General features: G+C 30.4%; 2 protein-coding genes and 1 long non-coding RNA gene across 3 annotated transcripts; 2 read left to right on the top strand and 1 right to left on the bottom strand.

Moving 5' to 3' along the window:
• Positions 1-2,835: 2,835 nt before the first annotated feature.
• On the bottom strand, positions 2,836-5,132 carry LOC118046728 (chloroplast envelope quinone oxidoreductase homolog). The gene is made up of 4 exons (XM_035055725.2): positions 4,974-5,132; positions 4,394-4,535; positions 3,846-3,937; positions 2,836-3,632 (listed from the first exon to the last, which is right to left on the bottom strand). The coding sequence occupies exons 1-4, from the start codon at positions 5,043-5,045 to the stop codon at positions 2,940-2,942; spliced, it is 999 nt and encodes a 332-aa protein (XP_034911616.1). The 5' UTR covers positions 5,046-5,132; the 3' UTR covers positions 2,836-2,939.
• An 8,011-nt stretch (positions 5,133-13,143) lies between these two features.
• On the top strand, positions 13,144-13,838 carry LOC140955176 (uncharacterized). The gene is made up of 2 exons (XR_012168938.1): positions 13,144-13,233; positions 13,385-13,838. It is a non-coding gene; the product is annotated as an uncharacterized lncRNA (long non-coding RNA).
• A 6,848-nt stretch (positions 13,839-20,686) lies between these two features.
• On the top strand, positions 20,687-23,101 carry LOC118046727 (heavy metal-associated isoprenylated plant protein 30). The gene is made up of 3 exons (XM_035055722.2): positions 20,687-20,952; positions 22,347-22,422; positions 22,538-23,101. Exons 1-3 carry the CDS (start codon positions 20,803-20,805, stop codon positions 22,858-22,860), a joined length of 549 nt encoding a protein of 182 aa, XP_034911613.1. The 5' UTR covers positions 20,687-20,802; the 3' UTR covers positions 22,861-23,101.
• Positions 23,102-23,779: the final 678 nt, after the last annotated feature.

Genomic DNA, 23,779 nt, shown 5'->3' with positions numbered 1-23,779 from the left:
CTAATTAAGTAGTATTGAATTCAATTCTAATGGATTCTAGGATCTCTGACTTACCGTAACTATTCATACGTGAATCTTCTCAATTGACTTAATTATTCTTAGTGTTGATAATCAAGTTTTGCTAATTTAAACACTAATCTCTCTCGAGCATAATGAAATATTTTGATAAGCAAACTTCATATACTCCATGAAATTTCTGAAGTTGTCAGAATTCATTAAGTAACTTAAAACCTTTAAAGGTTATAAAAGTTCAAAAGATATCTCTGTCCTCAAATAATGGCTAAAACAATTATCACTTCTCAGTCTCAAATCGAATCCCAAATCATGCAAACATTGGCCAAACGTACACAAGCATTAAGCATAGAATGAAATACTCAACAACTAGTGTATTAATTCAATTAAAGAAATTGTTCACATATTCATAGTTATGTTACATTAAAAAAAAATCTCAGAATAAGAGTCTGCTCCATAGCTAAATTAAAAATAAACAAACTTGATACGATGAACATCACTCAAGAGTGAGGGTTGACAGTAGAGCTGTTGGACTACTTCCATTCTGTTCTAATTTTTCCACCTCTATTTTGCTATGTTCTCGTCTATTCTTAATGCCGCCTCTTCTTGTTTTTTTTTTTTGGTTTATTTTAGGGTACCACTCTTTAGATACCGCTGCTCTCAGAAGAACATCCTTATATTTTGGCCTTTTCTTTTATGAGAGTGGAAAGAATGTTAATTTCCCTCTTTGCCTAAGATTCTTTCCTATCTTGATATTGTGGGCCAAACTTTGGGTGGATTACATGTAAATTAAGACTTCTCTATTTCTAGAGAAATTGTAAAAATTCAAATTTCTTTCCAATGAAGCTGATCTTGCAATTTTTTGACCTATGAAACTTGAGTTATGGGCCATAACCCAAGACAGTGCCTGGATTGCAGGAAGTTTGGGTCTAATTCGGACTATGTCTTTCGACTCATTTTTTAGTTTTCAAATTAGCAAAATTGAGTCATATGCTCTTCATATAATTTGTAGATCTATGTCTTAGATTTTCAAAATGGTGATGAATGCCTGAAACAAAGTTGTATAACTCTCGTTACAACCCAAAAACCAATGTGTGCTCAGCTTTAATTCCAGATTCTGCCTACTCCAATAATTTAGTATCTAAAAACACATTAATTTTCCACGAGGTCAATAGTTCAAAAAGACATCCAAAATCCTAATTAACTTGAGCAACACATACAAAATATTTAAAAATAAAACAAGAATAATCGAAAATATGCATGCAATAAATTCCCTTATCATGGATCGGGCTATGATTGTAGAAGACAAACACAAAAAAATAACGAAGCAAAATTTTCAATCATAAAATAATTGAAGAAAATAAAAAATAAAAAAATGAGGACAAAATCATTCATAAAAAATAATTAAATGAAAAATAATTAGGGATTAAATTGAGAAACAAAATAAATGAAGGAACAAATAAAAAAAAACAAAACAATAAAAAATGAGGACCAAAATTAAAACAAAAAATTTTAAAGGATGAAAAAGAATTAATGCAAATAATAAAAAATAGAAATTAAAAGAATAATGATCAAATTAGATAAAAAAAAATCTATGAAATAAAATGTAGAGGGATTAAATTGAAACAAAAAAAAAACCTTAAAATCAAAATAAATAGAAATCAAAGGAATATGGACCAACTTTAAAACAAATACAAATTGGAGGACACATGAATTTTTAAGAAATCAACACAAAAACCAATGCACGAGAGAGAGAGAGAGAGGAGGAAAACCTTCCATCACAACCAATCAAGCCAAACATGTGACACAACAGCTGCATCGTTGCCTGACACGTCGGATGACATGACAGTCAATAGATTTTGGCCATCATAATACATGTCATGCGCCTCCCGTTCGGCCGGGGGATGATGACACGTGTTGGTCTTTTATATTGATTTATTAATATTTTAATAATTCAAATTACTAAAAAATCCTTAAATGCATCCTTATATTGCAAAAAAAAAAACAAAAAACATGTGGCAAAGATGAAAATGCCCTCTCTTTTCAAACTTGGAATTTTAAGAGTCAAAGGCTAGACATGTCATTTTATTGTAGAAAAAATACACAAAAAAAAAACCTCTCTACAAGGTCAAAATTTTCGAGTTTTTAAAGTATCATCATCCTTTAATTGTGCAAATAAAATTAAAAATTCACAAAAGCCCCCCGACAAAAAGCCTATTTCGTTTGCTTTCAAAAGTAAAGAAGTAATTTCATTTCATATAAAAAAATAAATTTACTGAATTATCTCAATGAATTGATAAGTGATATTTTGATTTCCTTCAAAAGACAACTCTACCCCTACAACCAAGACAATTGCTTAGTGCAATGAAGGACAAAATGATCAATATAGTACTTGAATCCACAATGTTTATCCTCACTTGCTATGTGAAAAGCTTAGCCATTTTAGTTTAGTTTTTTGTAATGTTCCTTATATTTTGTTTAAATTTTATACTAGACTTGTATTTGTTTAGACATATGGTGTCTAAAGAGATAAGTTTTAACATATCTAATTCATTTAGAAAGACAAAGATATGTTTATATAGACTTTCTTAAGATAAATATCTTAAAAAATATTTAAGATATTTTATATAAATATCTAAGTTATAAGATATATAAATATCTAGAATATTTATAGAGATGTTTATGGAGGTGTATACATAGTATAAAATATTTGTATAGTTTTTTAATGTATGATCACCTGCTCAATTAAGAGTTGACTTGGCTAGCCCACAAATCTTGTCTTGACCTCTAATTTATGATTTTTATTTTTGAATAAAATGCTAGTTGAAATGTGGAAATTATTTTCTTCTTTGATCATTATTTTTCACTCTTAATGTTCGTTTCAATTATTTCAATGAACAATCAGAATAAACATAGGGTGGTCATGTTCAAGTTTCCACAACAATCTTCCCTGTAGCATGGCCATCGATACTCTTTGCCCAGGCATCTTCTGCCTTCCTTAATGGATGTCTGGAGTCGATGATCGTCTTAAGCTTCCCTTCCTTCACTAGTTTAACAAGACAATCCAGGCTCTCAATGCTGGGGCTTACGCTTAATATGGGCACCAGCTGTTTCTTGGAGAAGGTAAGTTTCTTGAGAGCAAAAGTCATCATGGCACTAGCGCCAGGAGTGATGTCAATAACCTTGCCACTTCCACTCAAAGTAGGTTCAAAAGTAGACCAAGAAATGCCCAGTGCACAGTGGAGCACAACATCATATTTCTTACCAGATGGGCTCTTGAGAGCTGCTCCTTCAGGTGTTTTGTAATCAAGAACCTCATCGGCCCCTAAGCTCTTGACCAGTTCGATGTTACGAGCACCACAGGTGGCTGTTACGTGTGTGTTTCCAAGCTTTGCTAGCTGAACTGCATAAAGACCTACACCACCTGAGGCAGCAGTGATCAGAATGTTTTTCTGCTGCCCGCTTCCGTCAAGCTTGATCCCACCATGCTGTGTGAGAGCCTGGTAAGCTGTGATACCTGAAACAAGTAAGCCTGCGCCTCCGGCAGCTGAAACTTCAGATGGCCTCACCACTGTCAAGCTCTCCTTTGCCACAGCATACTCAGCCAGTCCACCTCCGTGCTGCCATTGCACAACACAATAAATTCTTCGAATGTTAAGATTGGCGGACTGCGACCAGATATTATATGTTAAGATTATTTGTCATTTCTCAAAGTTTGCTTAGTCTAATTCATTTCCAAACATTGTCCCATCTCGTTCTTCCCTGATGCTGGCAAATCTAAGGCTTCAAAACACAAATTCATCAGAGGGGAAATGGCAGGAATAAGCACTTACAAGATGGCCAAGTTCTGCAACAACTCTGTCACCAATTTTGAAGTTCCTTACTTCTGCTCCAACCTCTACAACCTCGCCTGCCACATCCGTACCTGTTCAAGCAAACAAGAAGGAAAAAAAAAAAAGGATTTCTGGTAAAACTTCGACTCTTGTCATTGACAACAAACAATGTAAAAGAAAAAAAAAAAAAAACAGAGTTTTTGTTCAGAACTTGATATTCACTTGCACCAACAGGATTTCTAGTATGAGCACATAACATTAATTTAGTCGATTCGGTTCTTTAAATTATCAGATGATCAGCAAACTTAATCAGATAAACATCAAAACATCAGAGATAAGAATGCAGCTATAGAACTCAACAAAACCACTACAAATCTCCAAGTTTCAGACGCCACAGACAGTTCTAAAATAATGTTAGGATCACACAATTTGATAATAGAGAATTATCACAGAAAATAGAAGAAGAAATCACACAGACAGATTGTTTAACCATGCTTACGTCCAAGGGAAATAAATTTGCCAAATGCAAGAAAGTAATGCTGTATTACCAGGTATGTAAGGGAATTTGCGAGGAAAAAAAGGCCGCAGCTTGCCTTTCTGGATTTTCCAATCAATTGGATTCAGACAGGTTGCTTCCAGCTTCAACAAAACCTCGTATTTCTGAGGACTTGGAACTGGAACTTCAACATGCTACAATAAAAAATTATTTGTTTTAATAATCAAAATTCAGTCAGCAATTCATGTTCATCATGATTTTCGAATCTTTAAAACCTCGAAACAGAAGTTGAATTTTGAGCTAGAAATTCCCATGGTTACACAAATTAATTTAGATTTTGTAAAATTATCATTTCAATTACCTACGTATACGAAAAAAAAGTAAATTACTGTTAATAATCGTTAAAACATATAAGAGACTAACTTACAAAATCGTTAAAAATATAAGGAATAACTTACGATACAGAAAACAAAAACACCCTCAAAAGGTGAGAATAAATAAGCCAGGAACAAATAGAGAACTAATTAACAATGAAATTAAAAAAAAAAAAAAAAGAAGAAGAGGAAGAAGGAGGCGGAGGAGGAGGAAGAAGGGAAAATAAATATAAAGTAGGGGAAAAAAAAAAAAAAAACCTTTAAAGCAGCAGGTCCTCCACCATAAGAATCATACTGAATGGCATGCATGAGCTTCCCTGCCATTCCCATGCCTAACCAGGAAATCAAGAAGTTGATGATATATGCAAATTTGACGGAGCAGAAGACTTGCTAATGGTTTTTATGGATTTACTGGATACTTATTGTTGAGGAAGCAGCATTATTCTATTGACAAATACACCCTTTGATGAGTCAAATGGTATTGAATTAATTATGTAAAATACTTGATTAATTAATATATATCATAAATTTTATGTGATTTTCACTTAAAAGTTATCTTGAAATTTGAATTATAAGAAAATATAATTTATAGTTTTTTTTTTCAAATCATTATGTACAAAACACGCAAGGAGTTTTTTTAAAAAAAAACAATCAATGATATTACATCTCACATTTGAATCAACGGTGTAAAGTCAAAGTCAACCTTTGACTAAAATCAAACAAATACTTGTAGGTAGATATTTGAAAATCTTTATAAATCCAATAAAATTTTGTTTATATTATTTAGCAGGAATTATTTTTTAAAGTATTTTTTATTTTAAAATATATTAAAATATTTTTTTTTAACATTAGTACATTAAAATAAAAGTATTAATTTTAAAATAAAAAATATTAAGTCTTTTTTAAATTACAGTTAAACTGAAATACCAAAAGACATTTGAAATTACATTATGTTTCATGGTAAAGCAAGCCGAGAAACCTCTAACTGAAATGAGGTTATAGTTTTGTCAAAAATACTTTTCTAATTTTCTTTATTTATTTTGTACAAAATATTTTATAAAAAACCGGTTAACATAAATATTTTTTGATAAATCTATAAACTTAATTTATTTATTAAAAAATATTTTCAGCCTATAAATTATGTAAAATATTTCATAGACATCAATCAACTCATTTGTAGGATCTAAACATTTCAATTACAATCATATTCAATGTCTCCTTTCTTTATTAAGACAATTATCACTAACATCTCCATTCTAATACATCATTATTATTTCATATCCATTATATTTTTATATAATTATTTATTATAAAAATAAAAAAATAATGTAAAATGTTTTTCAACGCAAAATGTTTTTTGAAGTAACTAGCAAAAATCTTAATAGTTATTTGTAGGATTTATTTTGAAAAAATAAAAAAAATAGATACAAAGAACAAAATAAAAAATGATAAGAATATCTCCATCTAATTTTTTTTTTCTAGTTTTTTTTTATTTTTTTTCTTTAAAGTAGATCTAAAGAGTAACTAATAGGATATCACTAATTACTTTCTAAATACCTTAAATTTTTTCCCTCAATACCGTCTAAAATATCCAACTTTTAGATAGTATTTGATATTATGATAGTTATTGCTTTTCAAAGTGGATTTTGCTTATAAAATATATTAAAATAATTTTTTTATTTTTAAAAATTTATTTTTAATATCATCAAAATAATTTAAAAACATTAAAAAATTAAATTCAAATAAAAAAATTAATTTTTTTTTAAAATACAACCTCGCTGCTATAACAAACATTCCGAATGTATTGACATGAATGCAGAGAGGTTTTGCAGTTTAGGCTATGGAGCAAAGGTGGGCTAATGCGACAGAAACAAGGGGCTAACATAATCAACACGAGGAAGGGATCAAACCGTACTGCTGCCGGCTGTTTTGAAGATAATTTTAACAATGATAAAGTTTTGTGATCATATTTTTTTAATATTATCATGTGTTAGCATGACCACAGCGATAAAACTCGGACATGCCGACTCAATCTGAGACATTGAAATAATTAAAAATTTAGGTTATCTTTTTTAATTTAAGATTGATTTACGGTTCTTAATTTATTGATTTTTTATAATTATTTTTTATTAAAATAACATTATTTTAATTTTAAAAAAAATTAAAAATTAACTAAATCAGCCTTCCTAATTTTTGAGCGGAGTCTTATCCGAGTTAATACCGGTCAAGTTTTACAACCATTCTCTTTTGTTTCTGCTTATTCACCAGCTATAAATTAATCACAACTAACATATAAATTGATCCCAAGATATTATTATTCAATAAAAAAACTGTTGCCGTTACAAATCATAATCTGGGTAAAAACTATCCAGCTCCTATACAGTAGGGCAAGGCTAGTTTTTGGTATTGAAATCATAATTAATTTTTAAAGTGTTTTTATAGAAAAATATATTAAAATAATATATATTTAAAAAATATATATTTTTAATATTAAAATAATTAAAAAATATTAAAAAATCAAATTTTTACAAACACGGCAAACAGGTTAAAAGTAACCGAGCACATTATGTCATTTGACTGGGACAAGATAAAATTAGAAACCCAATGAGTATTTCTGTCAAGTAAAATTAGGTTTTCACTTAGACTGAGTGAAGTCATTAAAATACACATGAAGGACACGGATCATGAAAATATAATTTTATCTAAAAAAAATGATTTGATTAAATCCCTTATTCTATTCAAGAATAATCACACTAAGTAATTTGTTTATAAATTATTTATAGTTTTAAGCAATTTTATTTTTCTTAAATGTATAAATAGGATTCATCGTAAAAATATATTTATCATTAAAAATATATATAAAAAAATTATTGCATGAGCTAGGTTCATATAGATTAATATAAAACCTTTTATAATCATGAATACAATCATAGCTATAACGTTTAATTTGACTCGTTGACTTGAGTTTTTTTATATATAGATTAATAGGGATATTCAAGCTAATTTACACACAACTCAACTAATCACATGATACCTCAAGTTAATTTTAATTTTAAAAAATTTCATTTGAAAATTTATAGTTTTTATTAATGAAAAAAAACACGTTTCTTTTAAGGGTTAATAATAAGCTTGGATGAGGATTATATATCTCTAAAAATAGACAAGGCTTTAGCTTCCTTTTTTTCTTTCCTTTTCTAAGAAAACAACATTAAGGCTTCTTGTATAATTTCGATCATTATTATTTTTATTTATTTTTGTGTTTTAAAAAGGTTTTAATTTTTTTTTTATTTTTTTAAGTCAAATTAATAATTTTTTAGTATTTTTAGATTATTTTGATGTATTGATTTAAAAATTGATTTTTAAAACATACAAATAATATTTTTTTTTGTTACATTTTTTAGTATTATGGAAATACAATCTACAGATCACAGTATATCAAAACATGCAATTATAGATCACGGCAAATCAGCAGATGAAATTACACCTTGATTACAAGAGTTAAATACTTGTCTTTCATGTACATTCCATAGCTGTAATTGATAGTCTACACAGCTGTAATACATTCTCCTTAAGTGTATTGTAATGAATATAAATACAAGTGATCTCTCGTTGAACAAATCACGAGAGTTTCTTGCATCCTTCTAAATTGTTTTATGGTATCAGAGCATCATATAACCTCCATTTTTCGATCCACTATTATGGCTTCTTCTCCTTCCAACTTCGTCACTCCCATCAACATCCATAGCCTCGTCACGGTCAAACTTACCAAGGATAACTATCTACTCTTGAAAACTCAAATCGTCCCCTACTTACGTGGTCAGCGTCTTTTTGGTTTCTTGATGGAACCATCTCTAGTCCTAGCCCCCACCATTATTCTACCTAGTATGATCAAGATCAGATTGTGTTAAGTGCACTGGTCTCCTCTTTATGTGAAAATATTCTGGCATAAATGGTTGGCCTATCAACATCTGGAGAAGTCCGGGTTGCTCTTGAGAGAATGTTTGCCTCTCACTTTTTTGCTCACGCCATACAAACTAGACAATTCCTAGCCTCCATCGAGAAAGGTAACCTGTCAATTTCTGATTATTTTCAAAAAATGAAGTCCTTCTCGGATAACTTGGCAACCATTGGACAACCCCTTCAAAACCATGAATTTACAGCTTATCTTTTTGGTAGTCTTGATACTTCTTATGATGCTATATTGTCACCTTAATTTCCACTCAAATTGACAAAATGATCTCAGAAGATATGTTTAATCATGTTCTTGTATTTGAACTACATCTAGAACAACAATAAATCTCATTTGATAACTCTGTTAATTCGGTGAACATGGCCATAAGAAATGACCACAGATCATGTGTTGAAAGATATACACAACACCAACGTCTCCCTCAACACCAGTCCTATGGCTCCAACAACAAAGGAAGGGGATGTGGCTATAAAGAAAGAGGTCCACCTCCAAACTACTCCTCCAATCTGAGACTATAGTGCCAGGTCTGTGGCAAACTTGGTCACACTGTCATCTAATGTCATTACAGATTTAATCATACCTACCAAGGCACCTCTCCTCACATGGTAGCTCATATGAAAGCTTCCTTACCACCTCATAATAACAACTGGTATCCGGATACTGGTTCCATAAATCACCTCACCAGCAACTTCAACAACTTGTCTCTCCAGTCAGACGCTTATCTTGGCAACGACCAAATTCATGTTGGAGACAGGGCAAGTTTGCCTACAAAACATATTGGCTTTACTACTCTCTCCACACCAACCTCTTTTATTTTAAATAAGTTGTTGCATGTGCCTCAAATTCAAAAGAATTTAATTTATGTTAGCCAATTCACAAGAGACAATAATGTTTATATTGAATTTCACTCTTCTTCTTTTTTGGTGAAGGACGAAGCAACGGGGAGAGTTCTTCTGCATGGCAAACCTAAAGACGACCTTTACATTTTTCCAACCTCCATGACATCAATAAACTGTCCACAATCATACCTATCTCAACGAGTACCTCTTGATGTTTGGCACTATTGAATGAGACATCTGTCCTATCAAATTGTCCGTCATCTTGCTTCAAAGTTTTCTTTACCTACTTCGTCTAATAAAATCTCGGGTATCTGTTCAGCTTTTTAACAAGGAAAGAGTCATCGATTTTCTTTTACCTCTTGATGTCTGGCACTACCAAATGGGACATCCATCCTATCAAACTGTCAATCATCTCGTTTCAAAGTTTTCTTTACCTGCTTCGTCTAATAAAATCTCGGGTATCTGTTTAACTTGTCAACAAGGAAAGAGTTATTGTCTTCCTTTTTCTAGTTCTCAATCAGTTTCTAATTAACCATTTGAATTAATTTTCTCTGATGTGTGGGGTCCATTCCCTATCATGTCCACAACGGGAAATAAATACTATATTTCATTTGTTGATCATTTTAGCAAATTCACATGGCTATATCCAATCTCTAATAAATCCAGCGTCATGCCTATTTTTTGCTCATTTCAAAAACTTGTTAAACACCAATTTAATTGTAAGATCAAATCTTTTCAAACTGATTGGGGTGGGGAGTATCGCTCCCTTCACACCTATTTTACAAAAATTAGCATTCAACATCGAATCGAATCTCCTGCCCTCATACTTCCCAATGAAATGGATATGTCGAACGAAAACACCGTCACATCGTTGAAATGGGTCTCTCCCTCTTATCCCACAATCATGTTCCTCACAATTATTGGGATAACGCTTTTCTCATGGCCACATATCTTATTAATCGCCTTCCTACCTCCCCCTTTGGCATGTTACCACTTGAAAAACTCTACAATCATGTTCCTGATTTTTTATCCTTAAAAATCTTTGGGTGTGCCTGTTTTCCTTTTCTTCTTATTTTTAATCACAACAAACTTGACTTTTGATCTAAACGTTCTGTCTTCCTTGGTTATAGCAATTCTCACTGTGGATTCAAATGTCTTGATACATCATCCATTATGAAGGTATTTGTCTCAAGACATGTGATCTTCGAGGAAGGGTCTTTTCCCTTTGTCAATTCAAATACATCCCTACCTCAACCTCCATCCACCTTATATACAACTCTCCCCACCTCCCTTTTAAGGAACAATATTAGTCATACCCCGACACCAATTTCATTACCACTAACAACACCTTCTTCCTATTCTCAGCCATTTTCTTCATCCACCTTAGTCCCTGCTCCTTCCTAAAACTTATCACCACCCGACATAAATTCCTACACCCCTCCCAACGACTCTACTTCCATACCACAACCAACCCAACACATATCAGTTGCTACAGAAATCCCCTCACATCATCCTCATTAGATGATCACACAATCTCAAAACAATATCATGAAACCAAAAAAGAATCTTAATGGAACTATTAGGTATCCCCTGCCACAAACTTTTCTTGTAATAGGTATCATTCCAGAATCACCAACCTATTATTCAGAAGCTTCAAAATATCGTGAATGGCGTGCAACGATGGATGAAGAATTCACTACACTTATGAGAAATGGCATATTGTCTTTAATCCCTGCCACACCTAGTCTCAATATAGTTGGCTCCATGTGGATTTTCAAATCTAAACACAAGTTTGATGGCTCTCTTGAACGAAGAAAGACAAGACTTGTCGCCAAGGGTTATCATCAACAACCAGGAATTAACTTTGATGACACGTTGGGCCTTGTGGTAAAACCTACCATCATTCGAGTCATGCTTAGCTATGCTATCTCCAATTAGTGGCCGATACATTAAATTGACATACAAAACGCCTTCCTTCATGACAACTTATTTGAAGAGGTTTACATGCACCAAGCTCTTGGCTATATTCATCCTCGATTTCCTAATCATATTTGCAGACTAAATAAGGCCCTCTACGGTCTGAAATAGTCTCCACGAGCCTGGTACCATTGACTATAAGAGCACTTACTCTCTCTTAGTTTTGTGAACTCCTGCTCCGACACTTCTCTTTTCATCTACAGACACAGTTCAGCTTCATTATTCCTTCTTGTTTATGTCGATGATATCCTGATCACTGTATCAAATCCACTAGCTATCTCCTAACTGATCACTAATCTCAGTCATGAATTTGCTGTCAAAGATCTTGGTCACCTCAAATATTTTCTGGGCATGGGAGCACATCAGTTGGTCGAAGGTTTTCTTCTCTCGTAAAGCTAGTACATCTTTAACCTTCTCCAACGCACAAATATGGTGGATGCTAAACTAGTCTCTTCACCAATGTCATCTTCTTAGAAACTATCATTGGTCTCAAGTGCACCTTATTTGATCCTTCCAATTACTACAATGTAGTGGGAGCATTGCAATATTTGTCTCTGACTCGATCAAATATTTCCTTTGTAGTTAACAAAGTCTACCAAATCATGCACCAACTTACTGATGAATATTGGACATATGTGAAGAGAATCCTTCGATATCTCAAGTTTTCAATTCATTTCGGGTTACTTATTAAGCCAAGCACCTCCACACAACTTTCTATCTACTCTGATGCTGACTAGGTGGGCTATCTAGATGATCAAAAATCCACCGCAGGGTTCTGCCTATATCTTGGTGACAACTTAATCTCATGGAGTTCTAAGAAGCAACAAATTGTGGCACATTTCAGCACTGAAGTTGAGTACCAAGCAATTGTACATGCCACTACTGAATCTCTTTGGGTGCAATCCATGCTGCATGAAATTGGTATAGCTTTAGTCCAGTGGACAACATCGGTGCCACATATCTCACAGCCAATCCAGTTTTCCATGCACGTACTAAGCACGTGGAGATCGTCTATCACTTTATCAGGGAAAAAGTTCAACAGAAAACTCTTGACATGCGTTTCATCTCAAGTAAAGATCAACTTGCTGACGGGCTCACTAAACCAATTGTGTCTACCCGATTTGCCTTCCTCAGAGACAAGCTCAACATGATTTCATCCCCATTAAATCTTGAAGGGGCATGTTATGGAAATACAATTTGCAGATCACGACATATCAAAACATGTAATTACAGATCATGGAAAATCAGCAAATGAAATTACACCTTGATTACAAGAGTTAAATACTTGCCTTTCATGTACATTCCATAGCTATAATTAATAGTCTACACAGCTGTAATACATTCTCCTTAAGTGTACTGTAATGAATATAAATACAAATGATCTCTCGCTAAACAAATCACGAGAGTTTCTTGTATCCTTCTACATTGTTTTACTAAGTGAAAAATACTTTGAAAAGCAACCACAACTATACTTCCAAACATGGCCATAAGATATAAACTCATCTCATTTAGTACTTTTTATATCAACAGTAAAGAAAGATGTTTTTTCTATATTTTTATTATTTTTTAATTTTATTTTTCAATATTTACTTAATTTTTAAATTTATCATTGAATTTAAAATAAGCTCATGTGGTGAAGTGACAGAAATCCATCCATCCATCCACGTGTAAGAAACAGCCGAGTAGCTAGCTAGAACAAAGAAAAGGAAATCGCTTTGTTGATGGCTCCGTGGTAAATCCAATTCCTTTGCTTAATACATTAATTTCTTACTTTAAATGATCACTAGAGAAAACCACTAACCATTCTGACTGTTAAACTGCCGAACCTCTTTGTTTTTTCCTTTCTATGAACACTCACCTTCTTTACTGTTTCTTCTGTCAAGCTCAAGAATATTTTTGAAGGGGCAGAGCTGAATCTTGAGACTCTTGGCAATTCTTGAAGAGAAAAGAAGTGATGATACTGGTGGCAATAGTGGCGGAGCTGATGGAGGAGTACATGGCGTTTCTGACTAGGGTTTTGGAACATGTGTTTAATGATGCACCTTTTCCAAGAAGGGTTCGTTTTTCTCATTCTAAGTAATCTTCCTTTTGCTTCCTCTTCTCATCGTCCTCCTCCACGTACGGCTAGCTCCTAGACTTCACTGAAATTGTTTACACGGAGTTCTCCTCTCCCACCACAACCACCCAGCTCTTTGTTTATGCTTAGTTCCTTCGTTTTTTTTTTTTTTCTTTTTTTTTTTGCGGTTTTATCTCCTTTTGTTGAGTTTGAGAGTTTTTTGTATGATAATTAGTGGTTCTCTTTTGTAATTTAAGTGCTTTTAGTTTTCGGGTTTGGTATAGTTTTTTTTTTTTTTTATAATCTTAATTCATTATATTATGTTTGGAAAAATTAAATAGATTTTGTTTGAAATTGATAGAGCACTCAATGTATGTTTTGTGCGGTAGAGATTAGAATATCCTCTATTTTACTTCATGGATAATATATAGTTTAGAACAATTTCAATTTTTTATTTTCATTTCGGAAGACAGCAAATTAACAAGCCTTATCAATTTCTTCGATGAGTTGTAAAACAATGGCGACGATTTCTGAATTGGAGTTGCCTTTGTTTTCACTTCTTCAATGGGGAGAGAGAAAGAGAGAGAGAGTGATGGACATAGTGACAAACCCACCAGGAGATTAACAATATTTCAACCCTCAAAAAGGCCAAAAAAAAAAAAAGTCTTGTTCCTTTCCCTTTTTTTTGTTGTTGTTGTTTTTTTTTTTTTTAATTTACCACTTTTTTCTTTCCTTTTTTCTCAAATTTACAACCATAAACATATATTTTTTTATTTTATTTTATTTAATTAGGATTCACTATTATCAATAATTTTTTTTTTAACTTATTAACAAGTGGTTTGAAATCAATTTTCTATTATAATTAAATTCAATTTAAATTTTATTAATAAATAAATTGAATTTACATGATTTGAAGAAATGAAATGAAATTCATTTTATTTTTTATATTACTCTCAGTATTTTTATCTTATTCCTTTAAAATTCTCTAAAAAAAGATGAATATAAAAGTATTTTAAAGAAACTAGTTTTAACTTTTATTTTTTTTTAGTATAGTAGATTAGAAGAGTTAGTGCTTGATTTACTTTTTGTATTTCCTTAAAATTAAATTTAATTTAAAATCTAATTTCAGATACTCAAAATAATTTTAAATATGATATCTCATTAAAATTTCTAAACTTAACTCAATTTATGGAGTCACTTAATCATTTTTACATTATTTAACACTTAATTTGTAAATCATATCTCTTTAACATTTATCCTTTAATTTTTTGTATATTATACAAAACACAGCCTGGATAAGCTACTCAATCTGTGCAATACACGTGTCATTCAACTTCCTCTCAAGATGAAAAGCATGGCGCACCATCTGATATTAATTTACTCTCTCCATTATTGATGGTTTTGGCCTCCAAACATGAATTGTTTTTGTCGATAAGCTAATGATTTCACCTTTCCTGTCAATTTCTCCAGATAATGTTCTTGGTTTGCCATAATAATTATGACAAAGACAGCCCTCAAAATTTCTCAGTGCTTATCTAAATTTTACTTTAATTTTTTATTTTAAAAATATTTTATTTTTTTCTTTACTTTAATTTAATGTTTTTTTTTGTGTTATTAGATATTTTAATGCACTAATATCAAAAATAATTTTTAAAAAATAAAAAAGTATTATTTAATATATTTATAAATAAAAATATACTTTAAAAAATAACTATAATTACACTATAAAATTTATCGAAATTTCTCTGTACTTATCTAAATTTTACTTTAATTTTTGTATTTTAAAAATATTTTATTTTTTTATTTTATTTTTTTCTTTATTTTAATTTAATGTTTTTTTTTTGTGTTATTAAAATATTTTAATGTACTATATCAAAAATAATTTTTTAAAAAAAAAAAAATATTATTTAATATATTTATAGATAAAAAATACTTTAAAAAATAATCGCTTTATAAATTTATCGAGATTTCTCTGTACTTGAAAGTATTCTTTGCTTGATATGTTATTTCTTGCTGCTTTTTAGCATGTCCCAGATTGGTTAGAAATCAGCTTAATTGCTTTATTATTGTTCTTGTCGGAAATCTTCCTTGAAAACCTAACTTGGAGACGAAAATGTCTTTTTAATAATGTTTAATTGCTGTTTCGAGAAGAGTGCTTCGCATGTTTTTTGGGTCTGTCCGTGTTTTTGGAAAATAAAAAAAGACAGTTGAAATAAATGAGCTGTTTTTCTAAATTTTTTATTTGAATTAATATAGATTTATTTTTAAAATAAATTTATTTATGTTTTTGTTCTATCTTTTCAATGTATTTTTTTCCCTGTACTGAAATATTAATCAAATATAATGGTATGGAATAATTTAAATTAGAGCTGGGACTCATATTCAACTTGGAGGCTATAAAACTTAAATTTTACTCTCTAGGAGGCACATACTGGTTGTAGCTTTTTTATTTTATTTTTATTTTTTTATATCAATGTTTCAAATCTTAAGGAATGCTGTATGAAAATGAATTTTTTATAAATATGTTAAGGGAAAATTATCTTGATCATTCTTAATTTTATGTTTTACCCTAAATTATTATGAAAACTACTTGCTGGTTAATGAAAAATTTTAAATCAATTGAAATAATCAAAATAACCCTTTATATATTATATTAGAAAAGGGGATCGACTTTCGTGGGAAAAGGAGGCAAGAAATAAAAGCATCTCCCTTGGAGATGCTATTAATTTATATGGATTTTTAATAATGTAAATATGTTTTTTTTTTTTACTTTATATGCATTAAAATTATAAAAATATATTTAAAAGATCCAATTGTATTTTAATATACTTGATACACAATTATTTTAATAATTCAATATAACTTGGTTGATTTAACAGGTTTAAAACAACAATCTAAATAATTTTCAATGAACCTATTAAAGGATAAAATTAAAAAAAATAATAATTAAAAACCATCCGAGTCGGGTGAACCGTCAAATTAACTCATGAAATGGTCTTAAGATTATGATAATCTCATAGAAAGCAAACTAAAAAAAAATAGATTTAAAAAAAAAATCAAAGAAAAAAAACTAATAAAAAAAACAATTATTATAATAAATAGTGTTTTATAAGGTTTTGGCTTTTTTATTAAATACATATACATAGGAATTAATAACATTTTTATAAGAGATTGAAAAGCCACAATATATATTATATATTGTGGTGGGAAAGATCATTCAAAATCAAATCATTAGAGGAATTTTTTAAAAAATTAAAAATTATTATTTTAATATATTTCAATAAATAAAGCACTTTAAAAAATAATCACAACTACACTCTAGAAAAGATTCCTTTCTCAATTGTACACTAACTATTTGCTGTGATAATTGATAAAAAGAATCACAAACATTGAGGGGAATTATTGCAAAAGTATTTCATTTTTAATGAATCATTCAATGCTATTCAAGCACAAAAGATGAAAATACTGAAAAATTAGCAAGAGAATCACTGAAGAGAGAAATTAAAATCAAATTGGAACTTCAAGAGAATAATAATAATAAAAAAAAACAAAAATGATACCTGAGTAACAACAAATTCTTCCACAAAAACAATCTGATCGTTACAATTTCTCATACCTGAGGTTCTTCTCTCGCACCATGTCTCTCCTCGGCTCAACTTCCATCACCAAAATTTTTAAAAATGGCTTGTGCGATGGTCTACCACTGTCGGAGGAAGGACTGGAACTATATATGGCAAGGGACTGGATATTTTAGGACAAAATCAAGATCTATTGCTGAAGTTTGTATCAGACTCTGGCTACACCAAGACACAATTGCCACAAAATCTGTCTTTGAACAAGAATGTTTACTATTGTCTAACGACACATCGGCAAAGCAAAAAACCCTCCAAGGTGGCGTAATTCATCAGGAGATTTAGCTCTTAAGAGGGTTTGGTTTCCATGATTTAGCTTAAATATTAGCCCCTAGTGCTGCAGCCCACTTGCAATTTGATGCTAAGAATCAAGAACCTCCTCCATAATACACTTGCAAGTAGCTAGGCAGGCATCATATTATCATGATTAGGGGATAAAATTATTTAAAAACATACATTCGATAATGTTTTTTGAAACCCTTGTTCAAGGAACAAGAATTTTCTCTTTTGAAATAAATATCAAGAGAAACAAAAGAGGTGAAGGATATATCCATGGCAGTATCAAACCTTCCATTAAGTGAGAGAATAAAAATTATGTCAGTAATCTTCCAATAAATGTCCACACGGTATTGTTTCTTATCAGACAGTCCGATTCCAATGTTCGCAAGGTATTCTGAGAATTTTCTACTACATTTGAGAAAAAAGTAGATAACTTGGTCCCTCTACTTTGCACATGTGGTTAAATTAAGCTCTTTACTTTAAAATTGATCGGAATAATTTATTTGCTTTACAAATTCTAGATTAGAAGATCTGAATGGGTAAAGGGACTAACTAAAACTCACCATGTTGTATATGGATAAATTTAGATAATTTTCATTATATAACAAGTTAAAAAATTTAAATATTCATAAACTATCCATATCAAGCTTCGGGTATTCATTATTTAAATAATATTTATCATCCAATAAAAAATAATAATTAATATATATATTTGAAGTTTGTGTGTGTATAAAAATGATAAACTGATACACACACACATGTGTTAATATGTATATATTATCTTGTATTAAAAAAATCTAAATATTCTCTAAATATATTTATATAATATAAATATATATTTCAAATTAAGTTTGTGCATATTTTAAACCGAATTTGATAACATACATCTTTATCGGTTAAAATAATTATCTAAATTATTATCCCTACAACAAACAATTAAACAACTAATTTTCCTTTTTCTTCATTAATTTCTCCTCTATTTCATATTTTGGTTACATGGTTAGTGTGATTGCTGGAATATTACGTTGGTGTGATTGCTGGGATAATACCATAATTTGTTAGGAATATTCGGTGGTTATGATGGGAATAACAGTAAATTTATTATTTATTGTTAATTTGGCTAGTCTATGATGCTCCTACCTAATTGACGTACACATAAGTATATATACCATTGTCTTCTTCAAAAATATAAATATCAACTCAAAATATATTAAAAAAAACATCTTAACTCAATAGCTTAAACTATTAAATAATGTTTTTAATATATAATTTATATTATTCCCTAATTAAAACTCACCATGTTGTATATGGATAAATTTAGATAATTTTCATTATTTTTCAAATAAAAATTTTTAATATTCATAAACTATCTATATCAAATTTCAGATATCCATTATTTAAATAATATTTATCATCCAATAAAAAATAATAGTTAATATATATTTGAAGTTCATGTGTATGTATAAAAATTATAAACTGATATATATATACACACACGCACACGCACCTGTGTTAATATGTATATATCATTTTGTATTAATAAAATCTAAATATTCTCCAAATATATTTTATATAATATACATACATACATACATATATATATATATATATATATATATATTTCAAATTAATTTTATGCATATTTTGAATTTGATAACATATATATTTATTGGTTAAAATAATTATCTAAATTATTATCCCTACAACAAATAATTAAACAACTAATTTTCCTTTTTCTTCATTAATTTCCCCTCTATTTCATATTTTGGTTACATGGTTAGTGTGATTGCTGGAATATTACGTTAGTGTGATTGCTGGGATAATACCATAATTTGTTAGGAATATTCGGTGGTTATGATGGGAATAACAATAAATTTATTATTTATTGTTAATTTAGTCTATGATGCTCCTACCTAATTCACGTACAAATAAGTATATATACCATTGTCTTCATCAAAAAATATAAATATCAACCCAAAATATATTAAAGAACTATCTAAACTCAATAACTTAAATTATTAAGTAAGGTTCTAATATATGATTTATATTATTCCCTAACAAGCCCCCTCAAGTGAAAGCTCTTTAGACTTAAAATTTGTATAAATCTACATTATCTTGTGCTTAATTTTTATCAAATAAATAGGGATGATGAAATTCAAACTTGTAAGCACTTGATCATCAAGGCTCTGATACCATATTAAAGAACCATTTAAATCCAATAATTTAAGCTGTTAGGTAAGGTTACAATATATGATTTATATTATTCTCTAACAAAATATTCCTTTTATTTTCTTAATTAAGCTTCTAAAAAAAAATACTAAACACTATGAGTAAACTATAAACAGCCCCTCTAGTTTTTTAAAACTAATCAATTATTTTGAAACATATGTATATTTTGAAACAAGATAATATTAAGTTAAGCCTGTTTAAGACTGGTATATATCAAGTGACTAATAATCAGTTTCTGAAATAAATGACATTAAATCAAGAATAATTAATTAATCAACACCGGTCAATGAACTAATGAATTAATTAGTTTTCTGAAACTGGGAAGATTAATATCTAATTATTTATAATGCAATGCGAGAGAGATGAATTTATAATTTACTATAAATTAACATTTAGATATTTAAATAAAGTATTGATCTAGTGGTTAAGACATTGTTATATTCTTGTAAATGTGAAAACACAAGTTCGATCTTTAAAAAGTAGACTTATTGAAAGGGGCATCAATAAACCTCTAACGAGACTAGTCTCATTCTTTAAAAATATATGAGGATACCGGATAAAATCAAAATAAAAATTAAAAGTAATAGTGTGCATGTGGGACTGTAACTTTGCGAGGCTTTCTGTATAGATGGTGGAGAAAGGAAGAATATTGTAGAATATATGTGTTGATCATCACTTTGCATCAAAACCTAGCTTTCTTTCCTTAAGCCCATCCAATCCATATCACGTATGAGTCATGATATATATTCCTCTTCGTCGTCTATGTCATCGCAAGCTCTTGACCCCCACATCAAGAATACATAATTCATGTGAGAGGGAGATTAAGATACCATTCCCCTCTCTAAAAGAATTGTTTTTTAATGTTTTGATTATTTTGGAAGAGACCACATTTTCCAAATTCCATTGAATTTAAGCTCAAGAAAACTAGCAAATGGAATATATCGCATGCCGGTGGAATAGAACCTTGAAGGAAGCGATGCCCGATATTACTGCCTCCAAAGGAATATCTTCTCGGGTCTAGCTAGCTTGTCTTTCTAGCTAGTTTAACTCTCCTCTTCAATTTCCTTTGCTAGCTTTATGTGTTGAAGGGGAACCCTATATATATATGTTGACCGCCATGGCTGCCATCTTAGAGCGAGCATTCAAGGCTTTCTTATCTTCCATTGCTTACTCTTACTTTTACTTTCGAGAAGACCACGCGAGGTTCGAAAATATCAAGCGCAACATGCCTAAGGGGAGACCACTCTCTTTGCAGGTTCGCTTTCATCTCCTCCTTCAACTAGTTTTTCTTTTTCTTGTTTCTTAGCAATCAAGGTATCTTCTATATATATATTGCTTCGGCTTTCATCACCTTAATCTTCTCGTTCAACTTGCCAAGCAAGAGAGAAAATACAAGGGTTCTTTTTCTTGTTTTATTACGTGCATGTGGAAAACTCTTTTTTTTTTGTTTTTTTTTGTTTTATTAGGGAGAGGCATAGACGAAAAAGAAAAAGAAAAAGAGTCTGGTTTGTTCTATATGTGAGAAAAATATCTTTCTCATGGGTGAGAGGAAAAATGACTTTTGGATCTTATAACCCCATTTTGCTTGTTGTAGATACATGGATTTTTTGTAAAAATGATATGGATAATATTTTTGGTGAATAATTTGCATATATCTTTTAATTATTGTAAGTTAGAACTCCCTCATACAGCATATATATATATATATAGAGGGAAAAACAATACAGCCCTCATTTTTGTTTTTAGATATATCCAGGCTTGATTCTAACTCTTTAGAGCTTAATATAAAGAATGTTTAATTGGGAGGAGTTGGTTTCTTATGATTTGTTTATTTTCCTTTTGTTGTTTTTTTCTATTTCATGCAACAGTTTTTTGTGCTTTTCTTTTCCTCTACTTGTTCATCTGATATAAGTTAGGTTATTATTTTTATAGCTTTTTTCTTAATAAAATTTTGACTATTAACAAAAAAAAAGATATATCCAGGTTTTTTTTTTTTAAGAATAGAAATTTACATAGGCGGGAGTGTTTGGGTAATGATAGCAAATGCTTTTTAAAGTATTTTTTCTTGAAAATATATTAAAATAATATTTTTTTTAAAAAAAAAATTTATTTTTAATATTAATACATTAAAATGATCTAAAAATACTTTAAAAAAATATAAAATTTAAATTTTTAAAAACTCCTGTTAGGACCTCAAGCTGTAAAAGCATGTACCTCAACGCTCTTTCTTATTTTGCTAAGACTTCTAATTTTCATTAGGTTTCAAATGAAGTTATTTTTTTATGTATGTTATTTTGAACCCAAATCTTTGTTTCAAAAAAGCACTAATCAAACTTGAAAATCTTGACAGACAAATTTACTTTCCCCTAAATTAATTTTCTAATCATGGCACAACAATCATTTTACTTATTTATTTATTTATCAATTTACAGAAATTGATTTAATTTTAATAAAAACTGAAATATGTTTTTTCTTTTTTCTGTTTGATTTTGTTATGAAAAAATTATGAAAAAGCCAGTTTTCCCAAATATTCCTAACCCTAGAGAACATAAGAATCTTGAAGCTATATCAATTTAATGTAGGTCCAACATCAAATCAGAATCTCACCAAACCGTGTTTAAACCGTGTTTCATCTTTTTGCTTTATTAGACTGTGGAGCTCAAAGTCAGGATGTGCTGCACTGGCTGTGAAAGAGTTGTCAAAAATGCCATTTACAAGCTCAAAGGTATATCTTTGATTCCATTCTTCACTTTCGGCAAAACAAGAACAAATTAATATTTTTGTTGAATTCATATCTAATAATTTCCCTTCCATTCTTCAATTTATCCATGTGTTATCAGGTATTGATTCAGTGGAGGTGGACTTGGAGATGGAAAAGGTGACTGTAGTGGGATATGTTGATCGAAACAAGGTGCTCAAGGCGGTGAGGAGGGCAGGAAAGAGAGCAGAATTCTGGCCCTATCCGAATCCACCATTGTACTTCACATCAGCTAATCACTACTTCAAGGACACAACTAGTGAGTTCAAAGAGAGTTACAACTATTACAAGCATGGCTACAATCTTGCAGACAGGCATGGGACCATCCCGGTGAGCCACCGGGGAGACGACAAGGTCAGCAACATGTTTAACGATGACAACGTTAATGCCTGCTGTCTCATGTAATGTAGCTAGCTACATGTATCTTCAAGTTCCAAGTGTGTGCGTAGCTATGTGGAGAGGCCTGTGTGTAGAATCTAGGTGAGATTTTATCTGTATGAGGATGGAATGTATCATCAAGTGTTCATCCTCTTATCTGAGAACCATGGAGAAGTTTGTGTGTTGCTTTGTGTGTTCTGGTGGTATGATTGTTCAGTGGGAATATATTCAATGGAACAGCTAGCTTCATGCGCTTGTTTTCATGCCACTGTATTATCTATCCTTGTATAAAAAGATGTCCATATCAAATAATTCTGCCTTCTAGTTCAAATTCCAAGTCCTAATTTGTACTATAATTTGTGTTTTCATTATTCTTTTTGTTTTATAATGATAAAAAAAATATATATCAATTTTTTTATTTGGCAGTCAAAAAATAATTTCAAATCAATTTACACATTGAAGGACTCATTAATTAAAAAAACATCCGTTTTAAAAGTCTAAATTTAAAATGTCAAAGACAATAGGTATACGTAAATCTCATTTAATTTAACCATATTTGTTTAGTATTGTATTAGTTTTTGTGGTTAGGGTTGAAAAATTTATTTTCATATATATATATATATATATATATATTATATAAACCGGTTATTCTGATATATCTATGAGCAATGAAAACCCTAATAAGGGGCAACAAGGATAGTGCGTGGTGATTCCTGAATTATTGAATTTAAATAAATTTAGAATACTTCACGGCTAAGGATAAAATAATTGGATAGGCCAATCACCAAAGTGACTTCCCTATGGAGTTCCTCACCCTCCACTTGTTGTCAAAATAAGCGTCAACTTTTTTTCCAGGAGATTCCCCTCTCTTTCCCCTTTCGTTTCTTGCTGTTTTTTCAGACAGGTTTCCTTCTTTTAGAAGGCTAGTCATTCTCGCACAGTTTTG

Source organism: Populus alba, chromosome 19 (assembly GCF_005239225.2).
Source record: "Populus alba chromosome 19, ASM523922v2, whole genome shotgun sequence".
In the NCBI taxonomy this organism is placed as follows: Eukaryota; Viridiplantae; Streptophyta; class Magnoliopsida; order Malpighiales; family Salicaceae; genus Populus; species Populus alba.
This window is presented reverse-complemented; position numbering and strand designations above follow the sequence as displayed.